Source organism: Populus trichocarpa, chromosome 19 (genome assembly GCF_000002775.5).
Source record: "Populus trichocarpa isolate Nisqually-1 chromosome 19, P.trichocarpa_v4.1, whole genome shotgun sequence".
In the NCBI taxonomy this organism is placed as follows: Eukaryota; Viridiplantae; Streptophyta; class Magnoliopsida; order Malpighiales; family Salicaceae; genus Populus; species Populus trichocarpa.
In genome coordinates this window covers 13,715,231-13,733,499 of record NC_037303.2, presented here as the reverse complement: position 1 = coordinate 13,733,499, position 18,269 = coordinate 13,715,231, and the positions used below count along the sequence as shown (strand labels likewise).

The 18,269-nt window shown below is 32.4% G+C and overlaps 1 protein-coding gene and 1 pseudogene across 1 annotated transcript; both read left to right on the top strand.

Moving 5' to 3' along the window:
• Positions 1-1,071: 1,071 nt before the first annotated feature.
• On the top strand, positions 1,072-4,158 carry LOC18108565 (uncharacterized). Its single transcript, XM_052449642.1, has 4 exons — positions 1,072-1,596; positions 1,781-2,045; positions 2,350-2,469; positions 2,554-4,158. Exons 1-4 carry the CDS (start codon positions 1,586-1,588, stop codon positions 2,566-2,568), a joined length of 411 nt encoding a protein of 136 aa, XP_052305602.1. The 5' UTR covers positions 1,072-1,585; the 3' UTR covers positions 2,569-4,158.
• A 2,952-nt stretch (positions 4,159-7,110) lies between these two features.
• Positions 7,111-12,826, top strand: LOC18108563 (probable LRR receptor-like serine/threonine-protein kinase At3g47570; annotated as a pseudogene).
• Positions 12,827-18,269: the final 5,443 nt, after the last annotated feature.

The window sequence follows — 18,269 nt, the reverse complement described above, 5'->3', positions numbered from 1 at the left end:
CAATTTTTTTAAATTTAACTTAAGTATTCAAGTCAGTTTACATAAAGTTAATAATCATATAAATCTAAATAATCTTAAAATAATTTAAATTTAACGTAAGCATTTAAGACTTGTTGGTTCACATTAAAAAGGATGAACAGTCCTGTTTTGAAGCCCGCTAATCGTGGAAAACAATTTAGATGGAACCCTGCTATTGGCATCAGATTTTTCTTGGCTCGTAGAAAAAAGGATTTGAAAGGAGAGAATCTCTCCATCATTCTCTTGGACAACTCAAGTCTCAAGGTCCAATTCAAATATATATACATACATACATGTATGTATGTATAAAATGAACCACAAATAAAATAAAAAATGTAATTTAAAATTGTGATTTATTGATCATTGTTATTGCTACTGCTTTAAAGTGTAAAGAGATGAAATCACTATATACATGGGTTTAATGATAATAGTTTTATTCGAATTCATTAAATATTAATTTAAACAGCCCAAATAAATAAGATATTTTATATTGGATTCAGGCAAAGATAATAAAAATAAAATCAGATTTTAAATCCGATCCAAAACCCAACTCCCTCCCTCTCTTGGGAATGAAAAACGTCAGGTTCCTTCGTCTTCTTTGTGTGTATATTAATTTCTACGGCTGTCTGTTCGTTTCTTTGTATTTTCAAACTTGTTTGATATTCCGTTTTAATTTGTATTCAAATGAATTTTAAAAGTGTTTTTAATTTTAAAAAAATATTAAATATATATTTGGTATTATAATGTAAGATATTTTTTAATTGAAAATAATTAAAATATTTTTTTATTTTTAATATTAGTACATCAAAATTATAAAAAAAAAACTAAAAAAAAAACATTTCTTAATGCTTTTTAATGCCAAACAAATTTTTAAAATGCATCTGGACATAATTTTAAATACAAAACAATACTTTTCAATGATTTTAATATAAAAAAATATTTAAATATATTTTCAAGAAAAAATATTTCTGAAGTGTAATTTATACACCACGGTATCAAACATAAATTTAGCAACCTTTATTGATGGGATTCATTTCTTTGATGCTTCGAGTGGGAATGAGAAACAGTTGGCTATCAAGAATGGTAAAAAGGGGAGTTCCTTGAAGTTGGATAAGAACAGTGATAATCTTGCTGTTGTTAAATATGGTGAAAATCTGAAACCTGGTTGCCATGTGGATGTTGAATGTAATGAGGATTTAATTTAAGTGGTAATGAAGAGGGTTCTGATCTGGTGATTCTGAATGTGCGTCTTTATGAAGAAGTTTTTGATTTGAAAGTGAGGTTAATGGATTCTGACGGATTGCTGTAAGGATATATGAGAAGGATCATGGTTCAAATGAGATTAGTAGAATATGGTGTGAATGCCTGGGGAAGAAGAGTTCTAATGATGAGGATAGGATCAAGGTTTTGGATCATGACTTCAGTGTTACTTTTGCTTATGATTATGATTTGGGAAGGAGAGGAATATACGATGATGTGAAGCTATTGCTCTCTTCTAGTTCTCCGGTACTGGAAAACTTTCTTGTGAGGAACAGGAAGACTGGAAAACTTGCTTGCAGTAGCAGAAATGTGTATGGGGTAACATTCTCTATCTTACCTGTGATTTCTTCAAGATTATGTTATCTCTTGTAGCTTTTAAATGCATTGTCATACTTGTTGTGACATGCACTCCTTATGAGTTCCAAAATTTATTTCTGTTGATTTGATTTGACATTAAAATTTATTGAGTTTATTTTTAAAAGAATATTTTTTGTGTAAGCAGGCATTTCATGTATACCACACTTCATGCCTTATACTCTGGATGCTCAGCATTGAGTTTGAGATTGTTTGCAATCAGTCAGTCAGTCCCAAAGTGGGGAAAAGATCTAGGAACAAGAACGGAGACAAATCTAATACATCAGGAAAAGGATGGAACAGTGGACACTTTCTCAAACCCAATTGTATCTGTGCTCTGTCCAGAGTGCCAAGGTACTGGTGTGAACATTGAGGGAGATGAGCTTGAGAAGACACCTGCCTCTCATTCAGAGGTATGGTTTCTGTCACTCGTTCATGCCATTGTGATGTTTTTATGTTCTTTCTGTGCACTTTGCCAATGATGTCAGCAAATTACAGAACTTTCTCTCCAGTTAAATGATAAATTTCTATTGTCAAATATTTGTTGTTTTTATGGAGCGAATTTTAAGGGAAGACTAATTAGCTTTCAGCTTTGGGGTTGTGATTAGTTTTCCTTCAATAAAAACGGTTCTCCTTACCAGAAAATCCTTTGGAATAATAAAACAGAGAGATTCTTAGAGGAATCTTGTTCATTGTATCATGATCTTCTTGTTTCAGGTGTTCCAGTTCCAGATGAACGTGTGTAATGGATATAAAGGATGGATGAAAAGTCCTGAGATCTTGGAGAAGTGCTCAACAGGTTTTCACTTCCCTCCAGAATCTGGAGAGCCAGTTCAGGTATTCTGATCTCTGTTTCCAACTTTTATTGTGATGAATTGGTATTGTTAATATAAATTTTTGCTTCTTCAACTTTTTTACCAGTCTGTTCTTGAATGAGGAATTATCATCATCCTATCTCGAATTTTGATGGATTAGCCTCCATTTGTCTGGGTTGGCTTGAGGCTAGTAACTGACAGTTCTTTCATTACCTGTTATCACGTACTTGCTCTTGTACGGAGGCTCGAGATGTCTGTTTATTTGCCATTGCATGAAGTTTTGAAGCTTGGTGTCTCTTTATGATCTTCTTGACAAGGCTGAATCATATCTTTGTTGGAAATCATATCACTCTTGGATTGATGTATATAATTAGTTTATTATTTTGTTCCTGCTGGCTAGGAATTAACAATATTAATTTGCCTTAAACTTGTTGGGAGATATGCAAATTATCCAGGCCATTTGTCACCTGGAGCTCCATCCCGGACCAGGAATTTTATACCTGATGTCACTTTGTTATCAAGTTATTTGACAATTCCATAAAAAATTGAAAGTCTTCGACCGTGTGCTTCAAGAAACTATGACCTCACCCTACCTCTAATGAGTGTTGATGTCATGCAACTAGAGCTCGTGCTCCTTGTCCTATAGAGCCTTTTAAAAGTTTAGTTACCTTGGATCAATTCTGGACAAGCTAGGAGGGATTGGGTGCAGCAGAGGTCAAACCTGGTTCAGAAACCATATTTCATAGTTAATAATCTCGGGTACCTTGGAACTTGTTGCACCTTGAAGTAGCACTTGTGCCAAGCTCATGAATTAGAAGGATGTAAACAGGCCTACTCAGAACTAACTTTATCGCTATATACAATTTAATGTCAATGGTTTTACGTTTATATAGATGTGACAGTTTACCTGTACAGGTAAAATCTTATCACTTATATTAATCTATGAGCTTAGAATACTTAATCATATCCAATTACAATTAGTCTCTTCACTGAAATAACGAGCCGGCGCATAAAAATCCTTCACATTTGAGAGAAAGAAAGTCTTCTCAGATTACCATTCGGCCGAAAAGACTGTACAGCAGGACCATTTGCAGGCAAGGTTATTCCAGAGAAATTTACCTTTACCAAATCCCAGTTGACAAGCCGGCCCGTCTTGCATGGTCATTTTGCAGCATAATGGATTTCCTGTATATATAACCTTTGTCTGTCAAACATTAGGTACACAATAAATGGCGTGCTCAAAGAGGTGCAAGAATCTCATATGCTTTCTAGTTGTTCTTGCGCTGGTTTTAACACTTGCTGGAAGTTCTCAGGCTAGGCCGCTCCCGCACATGAATGTTTCAGGATTCCAAGCTCGGAATTCATCACTCGAGGCAGCTCTTAGGACCCTTTCGGCTATGTTACCAAAAGGTGCACCCCTGCCACCTTCTGGACCTAGGCCTGGCATCAACTGATTCAGTTTTAGACGTTCGACGATGGCATTTGCTAAAGTCTCTGCTGATTCTTATGCATGATAAATAGGATTTATTCTAAGAGAGGTTAAGTTACACTTGGTAGTTATGAACTAAGACAGGTTATGTTCTTTGTTTTCTAGTTTATACCGTCTTTGATTATTCATTTCTCTACGTATCTACTTTCATAGTGGATGTATGCAAACAAATTATACATGAATTAAGCTGATAAAATACAGGTTCGTTATTTTTTTGTTTCTCATACTGCTTCTGCTTTGCGCTACCGATTTCTTAAACTATCCACGCTGGCTGCTATGATACCCCAATGCAACAACTGCAGTAATGTTCTTCTTCATAGAAGCTAGAGAAAATGTCAAGTAGATCCTTTACAAACCGATACATTTTGAGCTCAAATAGACAATCTTTGTCCTACTTGGTTAGAGTGACAAAAAAGCACCATAGGTTTTAGGTGGGATGAGTTGTGTGACAGTATAGATCAAGGTTGTTCCATGTCTCTTAAATTTTACTTATATATATATATATATATATTGGTGACCCGGACTATGCCGCATGCTGGTTTAATTTTTTTTAACGTACAAAAAGGATGCTAAAGTTATAGTAGTGTTTTAAAAAAGCAAGAAAAACTCGATAATCGGATCATTAACTTTACTGAATTCAATAAAATAAGATAATTTAATAATTTGATTTAAATTGTAGGCAACAATAGCGGATGAATAGTTAAAAAAACATTTGGCGACAATTAACTAAAACAAATGAGTTACCAATATCATACTTGTAAAGAGAAGAAAGAAAAGATCGTTGGAGACTCACTATTACTCTATTATGAACATCACTCAAAACCAAAAGAATTTGCTAGGATGGTTCAAACTTCAATACAAAAGGTTGCACAATAACATCTAAAAAAGTTGAATGGGTTGCTAGAGCAACATCCTAGAAAAGAAAACCAAACAAAATAAAAGTGAGCATCTATCTATATTCATTTAATCAATTCTATATAATTCAAGAATAAAATTTATTTTAAAAAATAAATTTAACAAAAAACCCAAAGATAACCTAATAAAAAAAACAAAGGATATAGAAAGCCGAAAAAAAAGCCTAATATCAAATTAATTAAATATTAAAAGATGAAATTAAAAAAAATATTAACTTAAAAAATGATTAAAAAAACCAAAGCAACCTTGAGCGAACCTCTAAAAACTTGGTTAATTTCCAAAACTTGCAACTCATAAAATCCTAGACACAGGCTTACCTGAGAAGCCCAAATCCAAAGCAATTAATTATAGAAAGATGAAATCGAGTAAAAAATGAATTTCAATCTAAAAGGTTTGCAAAGAAAAAAAAATCAAAAGAATGATAATAAAATCTAATAAGAAAAAAATGGAGGTGATCATACTAAAATAAAAAAAAAGTATTCTTTTTTTTTCAAATAAAAATGTTTTTATAGCCCATGAGTCTTGTTTTTTTTTTGTGAAGAGGAGAGCTAGAGTGTAATTTTACCCTAATAGCATTTAATAAGAGATAAATATCTCTTATATCTATATTAATGTTTGATGGAAATATAATAGGTTCTTGAAGAATTTTTATATACCTAAAAGATATAATCTTACCCTGATAGCATTTAAAAAGGATAAATATATCTTACATTTATATTAATATTTGATAGGAATATAGTGAGTACTTGAAGGACTTTTATACACTTAAAGGATGTAAAAAAATTAAAATTCAAGACGTTAAATGTAATCATACTATACCATGAAAATATAAAAATACTATATAACCCGTCCTTTCTTGCAATGTCCAATGTATAATGTATCTAGTGAAAAAAAAATTTTCTATCTATAGGACCGTCCAAGCTTAATGTAATTATGTTTGAACTTTAAAGGATAAATATATAGTTTTACTGTGCAAAATACAGAGTGTTACGTAACACTGAGCTCTAATTTACAAGTGATCGATCCACTTTTTGAGTAAAATATCTTCGGTAGGCAAGTGGAGCCTTTATATCCCATTGTTGTGTTAAATATCATAATGCATGATTGAGAAGAGGAAAGAGGTTATGGCGATAGATAGAAAATGAGAGGATACCATAGCTTCCGGCCAATTTGCCGATCATCCTCAATATCATGCCCACTTCAACTTTATCGGCACATCAAATCATACAGTGATTGACGGCTGATCTAACTGTACAATGACTGAAATGACAAAGCAGTTATCCCATGTGTGTACAGGAAGTGTTTGTTTGCTAATGTGATACTATCTGTCTGATTTTATAAAAATATTTTTTAATTAAAATTATATTAATATAATATTTTTTAACTTTTAATATTAATAAATTAAAACAATATATAAACATTTAAAAAATATATTGTGACCTATAGAGTATGTGTTTTCATGGTTTTTGCTTTCAAAAAAGTAAAATAAAAGCTTTGCTGGCCTTGGTTGAATCTATAGTTATTGTACATGATCCTGTGTCTTATTTGGACTACGGACCGGGTCAAGAGTATATCAGTGTTAATTCGATTTTATCTTAAGATAATATATTTTTTAATTTTTTAAAATAACTCAAACTTCATTGTTTTGAATATAATTATTTTAAAAAAATAATTAAATGAATTAGAGTTGAACCAACTGACTTTCACTCAATTTTGTTTGTGTGTGTGTGTGTGTATATATAAAATAACAATTAATCATTGTGTATATATTGTTTAATTTAGTTTTGGAATCAATTATCATATATTTGAAATTCATTCCTTACCTCTAAAAATGATTTTTTTCTGAAATTTTATTCTAAATTTTCTAAAATCGATTCCTACTCTGTAAAATTAATCCTTACCCTCTTAAATTGAGTTCCAGTATCTTTTCTTATATCAATTCATGTCTTATCACCTTGAATTCTTACCGTCTTGAATTTTGTTCCAACTGTTTGAAAATTAAGAGAGTGAAATTTGGAAATCATTTGTTTTGTTTGTATGATTCCTGGCCCACATTAGTGGGGAGATTTCTTGCAGTTTTTGCACGGTAGAAAACGTGTTCATGGGAGCTCGCCTTCATTTCCTGATAACAATTACAGCATTGTGGAAAATTTAACTCCCCACTTGTGGAAAGTTGTGGCTCGCACTTTCGATTAATGTTGTTGAATTTACACTAGCACTTTCCATATATATATATATATATATATAAAAGAGCACTTTAAGCATATTTTTAATACTTGAGCTCTCAGATCCATCACATAAAAATAAAGCAAACAAGCATGAGTTTGTTGTTACTTTTCTTGCAAGTGACTGTTTTCTGTTTTTCCATCACGTTACATGGAGGAAATGAGACAGACAAACTCTCTTTGATAGCTTTCAGGGCTCAAATTATAGGAGATCCCTTTGGAGCAATGAACTCGTGGAATGAATCAGTACACTTCTGCGAGTGGTCAGGTGTTACATGTGGACGTCGGCATCAGAGAGTTGTAGAGCTTGACCTTCATTCTTATCGACTGGTGGGCAGCCTATCTCCCTCCATTGGCAACTTGAGTTTTCTTAGGGTGCTAAACCTGGAAAACAACAGCTTCGGCCACAATATCCCTCAAGAACTGGGTCAATTGTTTCGGCTACAGATGTTGAGACTAGGGATCAACTCTTTTAGTGGTGAAATCCCAGTCAACATCTCACGTTGCTCGAATCTCCTGAATCTTGATTTGGAGCGTAACAATCTTACTGGTAAGCTTCCTGCACTACTTGGATCATTATCAAAATTGCAAGTACTCATTTTTAGATGGAAATAATTTGAGTGGTACAATTCCTCCTTCCATATTCAATCTCTCTTCTCTTATTAATTTCGGTGTGCCAGTCAATCAACTTCATGGGAGTCTGCCCCCTGATTTGGGCATAACTCTTCCAAATCTTGAAGTCCTTCTACTTCACACCAACCTTTTCAGAGGTGTAATCCCAGTGACACTCTCTAATGCCTCAAGTCTCTCTAATATTCAAATTTCATCCAACTTCTTCACTGGGTTAGTTCCTACCTTAGTAGGAAGCTTGCCTAATTTGAGGTTCCTGTCAATTTACTACAATGTTCTTGGAAATGGTGAGGACGATAACCTAAATTTTCTCTACCCCCTTGCACAGGGGCGGAGCCAGGAATTTTTCATGTCCTGGGCTATGATATAAATGCACGTAAATTATTTTTTAAGATCAATTATTAATTCGGATATATAAATTTTTCAAGTTAATAATAAAGTTTCAATTCAAATACATAACACAAAATATATAAAAAAATAAAATTTAAAGTACATAAAATTCAAAATAAAAATAAAAATAAATTACACTAACAAAGTTGCACCCTTTGATGTTTTGAAGAATAGAATTCATCTATGATCGAATCCGAATCAATATCTTCAACAAGCTCTCGTTCAATGTAAATCATCATAGAATCTGCTAAGAACTCCTTTTTCATTTTATTGCAAAGCACAGTTTTAACATGTTTCATAGCCGAAAATGCATGCTCTATAGTGGCAGTGGAAACAGGCAAAGTCAAAACAAGACGAATCAACTTGTCAATCAAATGATAGTGCTGCGACTTATTTGTTTCAGCTAATCCTCGACATAATTCAGAAATGGTAGACATATTCTGAAAGCTCTCATGATGAATTACATCAATCTGATAATGCTCTAGCTGAGATCCCAAATAATACATCTCTTGTTCATTGAAATCTTCAGGATAAAATTTCTCGGCAAGCTTGTAAATAGCATCAATTTTAAATGATTTAAAGTTGTTCTTAGGTTCTAAAGTAGAGTTAAGTACGAGGAGTTCCACTGTCCCATCACTGAATCTAGAATTTAATTCTTCCAACTGAAAATCTATTGTTGAGTTAAATATATCATAATGATAATGCTGGTAAACTGTCATTGAACCTTGTTGTTGACATGAATGACTTGTAGTCTTTTTATATGAAGCATTCATATGTGGTATGTCAATCTCATATTTTGTACAAACAGATTGCACGTTTGCAAGGAGAAGATCAAATTCGGCATCTCTCAAAGTTCAAAGCAATGCTTTAGTAATTGATACAAGATCCATTGCATTTAAGATGTCAAGAGATTTTTTCTACAAAGCTCGACAAAGTAAATAAATAATCCTCATTATTTTATGCATCAAATATGAGATGAATATAAATTCAAAAGATTTCATCACAATCAAACAACCACCAGCTTCTCCACGTATAGAGTTAGAATATCCTTCTTAAACCATACTTTCAAGCACAATAATAGTTGCACCATACATATCTATTAAACTGCAAATAGAATCAAAATGAGAGCTCGAGCGAGTAGTTCCATTTCGATCTAAATTACCGATTTGATTAGCCCCTCTACCAGTCTCACGTTCTTCAGTAGCTACCACATGCACAATTTCTATAGCCTGAGCATCATGTAACTGGGTATGACGTGTGGGAGAAGCACTAATAAGATTGATAATGGTTGTAAATTTTGAGAAAAATAACCAAATAAAAATCTCATTTCTAGTTGCTGCAACTAACTAAATAGAAAAATCAATTACGATATCAATTAAAATTTTATTATGATCCCCAACTATAACATCGATTTAAATGTCACGATTATAATATATGACATCATTTAAATATCTTGATTCTCAATAGTGATATGCAGAAGAAGTGTGTTATATCGCCATAATTTTTTTGAAATATATTATTCTACCTAAATTTAAAAATAACTATGCTAATTTTATAATTTATCCAAAAAGTAACTAATATAGTTGGTTTCTCGACTTATTTTGCGAGATGTAGGTTTGTTTAGGAGTATAATAGATGTTTTTTAAAGTTTTTTTTAATATATTAAAATAATTTTTTTTGTTTTTTAAATTTTTTTTATAAATTACATAAAAATAATATAAAAATATTTAAAAAATTAATTTTAAAATTTAAAGAAAATCCTGAACTTTCCTACGATAGTACCGTAAACCTTTTAAAAGGGATTATAATAGAGTTTTGTCTTCTCCTTGTGCTTCCTCTGCGTCCCTTTTCTTACTTGGCTAATGATGATGATAAACCCTTGGAAACAGAAACTTTAACAAAGAAGAAAAACCCCATTTGAAACTTGCTTCCTTTTTTTAATTTTTATTATTATCCTACCTGGGCTACAGCCCACCGGAGCCTTGTGAAAGGCTCCGCCCTTGCCCTTGCAAACAACACCATTTTGGAAATTTTGCTTATACATAATAACAATTTTGGAGGGGCGCTGCCTTAAATACTTGGCAACTTCTCCACAAAGCTGAAATCCATGATATTCGGAGGAAATCAAATACGTGGAACCATTCCAAATGGGATTGGAAATCTTAGAAGCCTGGTTGCGTTGAGCTTCGAAGCAAATCAATTGACAGGCATTATACCAAGTTCTATCGGTAAGCTACAAAATGTCGGTATTTTGTATCTTAATACAAATAAAATCTCAGGAAGTATCCCATCGTCAATGGGAAATATGACTGCTTGCGTTGATGTTGATTTATCACTCAACAATTTACAAGGAAGCATCCCATCGAGTTTTGGAAATTGCCAGAACTTGTTGGCTCTGACTCTCTCTCACAATAATTTGAGCGGTCCTATACCCAAAGAAATCACAAGTATTACATCCTTGTCATTGTATTTAAATCTGTCAGCAAATCAGCTGATACTCTTCCCTTTGAAATAGGTAAGCTAGAGAATCTTGGTAAGCTAGATGTTTCTAAAAACAGGTTATCAGGAGAGATTCCCCTTGGTCTTGGCAGCTGCACAAGTTTGGAGTTTTTGGATTTGGGGGAGAATGTTTTCGAAGGGTTCATTCCCAAGTCTTTGAGTTCTTTGAGAGCACTTGACGCTCTAGATCTCTCTCATAACAACTTAAGTGGCCAAATTCCAAAGTTCCTGGGAAACTTTAAGTTGTTAAAGAGTCTGAACCTGTCATTTAATGACTTTGAAGGTGAGGTGCCCATGCAAGGTGCCTTTGGCAATGCTATGTGGTTTCCATTACAGGAAACAAGAAGCTTTGTGGAGGTATACCTCTGTTGAATCTGCCTAGATGCACAACCAATGAGTCTGGAAAGATGAAATCTTCAACCAAGAAGATACTGATCATTGCAATGTCTGGTGGATTTCTCGGAGCAATCTTGTTGACTTCATCCGTGTTTTGCTATTGCTTGAGAAAAACAAAAGGTAATCCTGCTTCTACATCTTCTTGGGGGATATCATTTAGGAGAGTGACGTACCAGGATCTTCTCCGAGCAACGAATGAATTCTTTTCGGTCAATTTAATTGGAGTTGGTAGTTTTGGCTCTGTCTATAAAGGAATCCTTCCTCCGGATGGAATGGCTGTTGCTGTGAAGGTACTTAACCTTCTACGAAGAGGAGCTTCCAAGAGTTTTTTGGCAGAATGCACAGCCTTGATCAACATTAGGCATCGAAATCTTGTTAGAGTAATAACTGCATGCTCTAGCATTGACTTTCAGGGTAATGATTTTAAGGCTGTAGTTTACGAGCTCATGCCCAATGCAAGTCTAGAAGAATGGTTGCATTCGACTCATCATCAGCCAAACAACGCACATGAGCCAAGAAGTTTGAATCTCACTCAGAGGTTAGACATTTCAATTGATGTGGCTAATGCGCTCGACTATTTGCACCATCACTGCCACACGCCTATCGTTCATTGTGATTTGAAGCCGAGCAATGTTCTGTTAGATGGTGACATGACTGCTAGTGTTGGAGACTTCGGATTAGCAAGGCTTCAACCAGAAGTTTCCAGTCAATTATCTTCTTATCAGACCAGCTCTATTGGTTTAAAAGGCACCATTGGCTACGCAGCACCAGGTAAGATGACAAGAGTTTCATTGCTTTTGACTGTTTCAATTTTTTAGTTTGTCATCCGGTTCTAAGCCAGTTAAATTCTCTGAAAGCTTTCAAACAAACAACGCTAAGTTTCCATATGGTCAAACATCAACATGATCACAATTTAACTTTATTTTCTTTGTTTTCAAAGGAAACATCAACCCTTTTGAAAGTATTTGCGCATTTTATTTCCTTACATATCATACATTAAGAAATGAAGCTATTAAATTTTTATAAAGTGAATTTCTTGAATTGCAGAGTATGGTATTGGAAGCGATGTGTCTACTTATGGGGATGTGTACAGCTTTGGCATCTTGTTGTTGGAGATGTTTACAGGCAAAAGACCTACAGACGACATGTTTCAAGACGGACTGAACCTTCACAATTACGTTGAAAAAGCACTGCCTGGACGTGTTACAGAAGTTGTGGATCCAATGCTTTTCAGAGAATACGAGGAAAGTAGTGCTCAATCCTCCTCTCATAGAAATAGGATGAACCATATTGAGAGTAGTAAAATCCTGGAATGTCTGGTTTCAATTCTGAAGATGGGAATTTCTTGTTCTGCCGAGTTGCCACCAGAGAGGATGGATATGAGCAATGTTGTGTCTGAGTTGAAGCAGATTAGGGACTCTCTTTCTCGAAGCATGATGCGTGGGCAGCATGAAATTGTTTCGGTTAGGCCACAAGGTAAAGCTCCATAATTACAATACAAATCCTACTCCTGAACGAACCAATTAAGATTATTAATGATTCCTAACACTGTCTTCTCATTCTGTAGATTGGTAAATGAGAACCTCATCTGTTCAAGGAGTCAAAAATTATCTTAATATTCATGGAAGGAGTGGCGTTGCCGATGCATATGGTTATCTTTCAGCATTTTCCATTTAAGTTTATATCCTCTATGCATATGTTTGCTCAAAGAGTGCACAAGTGTAATGGACATGAGCACTTGTAATATATATCACGGACTTGTGGTAATAAATTTTCTTGTATTGTAATAATTTCTTGATAGAAATTTATGAAGTTGTTATGGTATTGCACTAGAAGCTTTTGTCCATCTCTCATGGTTGCAATCTATATATGCATTTAAATTTGTTGTCAAGCAGAGATATAAGCTTTTGGTTATTAAAAGGACTATAACCATATATTGCTGATCCCACGTCCTCGGAGGTACAAGAGTCAGGATAGTAGTGTTCTTAAACTAAACCGAATTGACTGATCCAGCCAAAAAATCGATGAACATATGTTTGCTAAAGATTTTATATCACATCCAAAGTTCTGCTGGGATCAAGATGCATTTGGACTAATCCTATAAATGTACAGCATGTGTAGGCAAGTTCACCGAATTTACAACCCAATTTTATTCGAGTTAATATCATAATATTAGAATAATCTCATAAAATACAAACTAGAGCTTTATTATTACATAATTCAAAGTTGTAAGGTAAAAAAAAAAATTAAAAAAAAACACAAAAATTAATTTCTAATAAATTAAATATTGGATGACAATATTTAAAAAAAAACCTAAAAAATACCAAAAATTACTCATATTAATCTTTTGATGAGCATGCAATTTCTAGTCAATTAAATTCAAGGGATTCACAGGTTGAACTTTTTATTAGATATTATTTGAATTTGACTATATAAAAATATATATGTTACAAAATTTATACAAGTCAGGTAAAATGTTTTGTGCGTATGATGTTATTATATTATTATTCTACCATTATATCCATAAAACACTATTAGGTGTTCGATTGGGTAAAATATATATCAAATTCTATTTTCATTCCATCAAATTTTCACAAAAAACGTGTTCTCCTTGTTGATGCAAATTAAGAATGTAAAACAAATGTATTTACCTAAGTTTTCAAAGCTTATGTAGTTTGCAAAAGCTTTTCTTTTTTTCCTTAACCAAATTATAATATCTATTTTTATAAAAAAATATTTTATCAGAAATTTAATATTTTTCATTAAGTAATTCTAACAAAAGTTTTGATTGAGAAATCAAAATAGTATGATGGTAGAATTAATAAAAAATAATAATAATTTGGGTTAAAAATTGAGATCACCACGATAATATGAAGGTGAGGTTTGCAATTTATTTTATATACAAAACCATTTGATTTTAGCACAAGCATCAGAAATTCTATGAGATCTTTCATTGAAAGTCTATTCGTTCTGAATCCAATAATACAACCAGTTCATGATCTTGACTAACGGAGAGTTATGGCAGATGAAAACTCTCTATCTCTCTTTCTCTCCCGTCCTGGTTTGCGTGCCTCCATTTACAATTCCTTTCTTTACTTTGCTGCAAGGAGAAACGAAGAGGCTTTCTTGCACCAGCACGTTGTGTAAAGGAAAAAAATCAAACATGTGCAATAAACTGACTTGGCCTTCCCTGCGTAGATTAGGAACCTTTTTTTAATTTACAGAGGTTAGGACCTTACGCAACTTAGGCATTTTTTTCCTTCTCTTCTTGCTGATTTCCAGAATTAGGTCAACCAATTTGGAATTTTTTTATCAAGCAGAAGTCCACATGCATTAATGTAAAGTAGGGTATAAGAAGAACACCCTCTGCACTCTCTCAATTCGTGCTGGCTCGTCGTCTCCACAATGAAGGTATTGTCAGTCTGGCAATTTGTGCAAGTTTTTCTTTATTTTTAAAAACATAGTTGTAATAAATGTTTCTCGTCGGGGCAATTATATATTATCTTGGATCGAGATAATTAGAAATGATATAGATACAAGGGACATGAAATTCTCATTTTTTATTGATAAAAAAATTAAATTCATTAGCTAATATTTTAGTTATTAAAAACTCTAATTAATTTTAAAATTCAGGTAATAAAATTTATTGTGTAAAAAAAACATATTAACATCCTTAATATACTTTACTTGAAATAATTTATATTGTTTATTTGTCTGATATAAATTAAAAAAATATAAATTTTCCCACAGCAACAGAGACCAATGGGAACGCTTTTGAACGGGTCTTAAAGCTTGATGAAGGTTCATGCTGACGATGACCAGGTCAGCATGGCTCTGGTTGGAGATAGAAAATGAGAGGATACCGTATCTTCCTTCAACTTTATTTTTTATAAGGGAAATTAATGGTCATCTCTTCGCACGTCAAATCATACAGTGATGGGAGGCTGAGCTGATTGCTTAGCCATGACTGAAATGACAAAAAGTTAGTGTGTATTTATATATTAAATGTATTTTTGATAGTAACAGATGTGTTATAAAAAATATTTTTAATTAAAATAATATATTTTTTAAGTTTAGAAAACATTTTAAGAAATAGATTGAATTATAAAAATAAAAGCTTTGCTGTCCTTGGTTAAATCTATAGTTATCGTGGCCCTAGGTATGATTTGGACTCAGGATCCGTTCAAGAGTTTGCTAGTGTCTTGTAATGTATTTAAAATAATATCTTTTTTAATTTTTTTAATAACTCCAACGAAATCTTTTTAAATAATATTTTTAAAATAATGTTGTCTTAAATAAAAACAAAACAAATATTAGAGTTAATTGTTTAAGTTTCACATGATTTTGATGGAGTTATTTAAATTTAATTGAATCAATTTTAAAATAATATTTAAAAAAACTTAATTTAAACTAGATTCAAGTCAATAAATTGACTTGGCTAAATTTAATAACTATGGTTATTTCAATGGTTAATGGTGATGTCTCATGTTGGAATTACTCGGCCTCGCTTAAAATTAGGTCATTAAAAATTTTATGAACAATTTTCATGAGGGTAAATTGCACTTACATGGTCTCTTTAGTTTCTAATTTTATTCATTTTAATCCTCTATTAAGTTTTTGGGTACACCAACCCTCTGATTCAAACACTTCCAGCACTTTCTCGTCATATATATTCAGGATTAATATCTAGAAAGTGACTCCAAGTAGAAGAGTTGAGGTGGCCAAGCTTTTAGTGAAGAGGTGAAAATGGCAAAAATTAAAGAGTTGAGGTGGCCAAGCTTTTAGTGAAGAGGTGAAAATGGCAAAAATTAAAGACTTTCTTGACAACATAATGTAATTTACAACATAATTAGTACTTCTATTTCAGTGAAATTGTTGGGTTTAAATCCATAAAAGGAAAATAAGGTGATATCCTTATAATCTAGTTTGCAGAATTGAACCACTTTCAATTGATTTTTTGTTTTAAAATATGGGTTTTTTTAGTGTGGTTGCGGATGTTTTTCAAAATGCTTTTTATGTCAAAACATATCAAAATAATATTTTTTTATTTTAAAAAATTATTTTTAAGATCAGAAAAGATCTAAAACATACAAAAAAAAAACATTTAATTTTTCATTAAAAAAATTAATTTTTTTAAAAATACGAGTTCGTCTGCATTTCCAAACACTCAAATACTTTTCATGCTACAATTTACAATGAAAGTAATGGTCCTAATCTCCTAAACTCTTTTTAAATTAAGGTGGATGTGAGCAATTTTGGCTATAAGGAGACACAATCTCAATTCAAAGCTGGCTGCAAAAATTGGAGTTTATTAAGGGGAGAAGTAACCCATTTTCAATGGTGGCGGTGACCCCTTTAAGCTCCTTCCGACGCCTGAAGCTATAGGAGTCAAACATGATCGACTAACAGGTTCACAAGGCCGAACTGACCCATTTTCTTGGACTTTTCTTCACTGATTCCACCACCTGTGGACACCACAGCCAACTTTTTACCATTTTCTTCATCCAAAACAAAGATATAATTAAGTTAATCCTGATTAGACAGTGAAAAGGACAATAATATTTGATTTTAATATTAAGAACATGGATTTTGACATAGCCATGTTTTAACTAGTATATTTAATTTTTGTTCGTAATATTTATTTTTAACATTAATAAATTAAAATAATTTAAAAAATAAAAAAACTTGATTTGAAACAAAAAAAACAAAATCAATTTTTAAAATACATTGCTTAGGCTGCATTTCCAAAAAGTGAATTGTATCGAGCACTTGATAATCTTAATTTTTAGGCTGATATAAATTTGATTTAAAAAAATATATATTTTTTTTTAAATAATATTTTTTTAATATTTTTTTTTAAAAATTCTTAAAATAATAACATTTTAAACTAATTTGAATCCCACTTAACTCTGAATCGGTCTCGAGTCAAGTTATTTCCTTGCTAAATTTAATATAAAAAATTTGATAACCGTGAATATTCGGGTCAGTTTATACACACCTTGACTAATCTCTCAATACTCTGAAGTTAATGTAAACCTTTAATGACCCTGAGATTTATGAGACTCAAATTGATGATCTTTAGAGAGTAAATTTAAAACCTGACTAGTTGAGTTATACTCTTATTATTTTAAATTTAATAACTTTAGTTTTGAGGTTGCGCATATTTAATAATTTTAGTTTTGAATCTGTATTTGGACACTAGTTTCTAGGTTTTTTAAATAAAAAAGAAAACATATTACCTTGTGATTAACCATATTAAAAAAAAACCCTCATGCCAAATTCTGAAGTTTTAAAAAGCTTATCCTTGCATGCAAACAAGACACCATATACGCATCTCTACAGAGAAGGTTAGATTTGACATTTCAAGGAGCTGAATTTGTCTTTATTATGGACCACCAGTAGACTTTGGGACTCATTGAAGTCATCGGCTTCTTAATTTAAAGAGACACGACCCCCACTACAAATTAACATGGAAAGTGACTACTCAAATGATCATTACCAGTGAGTATCCACCTTCATTTTGTTCTAGATAAGAACATATCCCATAAACTTGCCTGCATTCTCTCTTCGAGCCAACCTCCATTGCTAGGATTTCATGCAGGGAAAAGAACTCCCTAGTGGGGGCGCAAGTTGCTCATGTGGGATGAGCTCAGATTCACAAGAAATTTACCTTTCGTAGTCTCGAACCAAATGATAACGTGGAGCCGATCGAGGGTCAAAAACCTAGATGTTGGAGTGACAATTATAAAGCAAAAGAGTCTTGAGATTATTAGGCTACTTGCTTATCAAAAAGATGGTAGCACGTTATCGTCGTTCGAAGCTGAATTTTAGATTCGATTCCTTTCCATTGAGTGGAGGAAATAAGATTTTCAAGAGACTCTAACCTATAAATATTATTGTTTTTGGTCTTTGAGGATATGTTTTAAAGATATTTTTTATATGAAGTAAGATAATAAAAAAATATATATAATTTTTAATCCAATAAATGAGGTTAAATGTTAAACGAAAACTTTCATTTTTCTTCACTCCACTTCTTACCTTTGGACCCATAAATATAAATTATTTAATATTTATCATAATATCTATTAATAATCCTCATAATTTTTTTTTCCAACTAAATTCAAACTCTCTTAACATTTTACCCCATAAAAAATGTTTTACTCCCTCGACACTTCATCACTAAGATTTCTTTTCTGAATTTCTAACTTCAAAAAACTCATCCTTAATTCAGAGCTTTTAAAGGGAAAAGAAAACACCATCTCTCACAAAAGAGGAAAG

Excerpts from the sequence above, each read along its gene's own strand:
- LOC18108565 (XM_052449642.1), top strand. Across the intron at positions 2,046-2,349 it reads CACCTGCCTCTCATTCAGAG|GTGTTCCAGTTCCAGATGAA; the intron begins GTATGGTTTCTG and ends TTCTTGTTTCAG.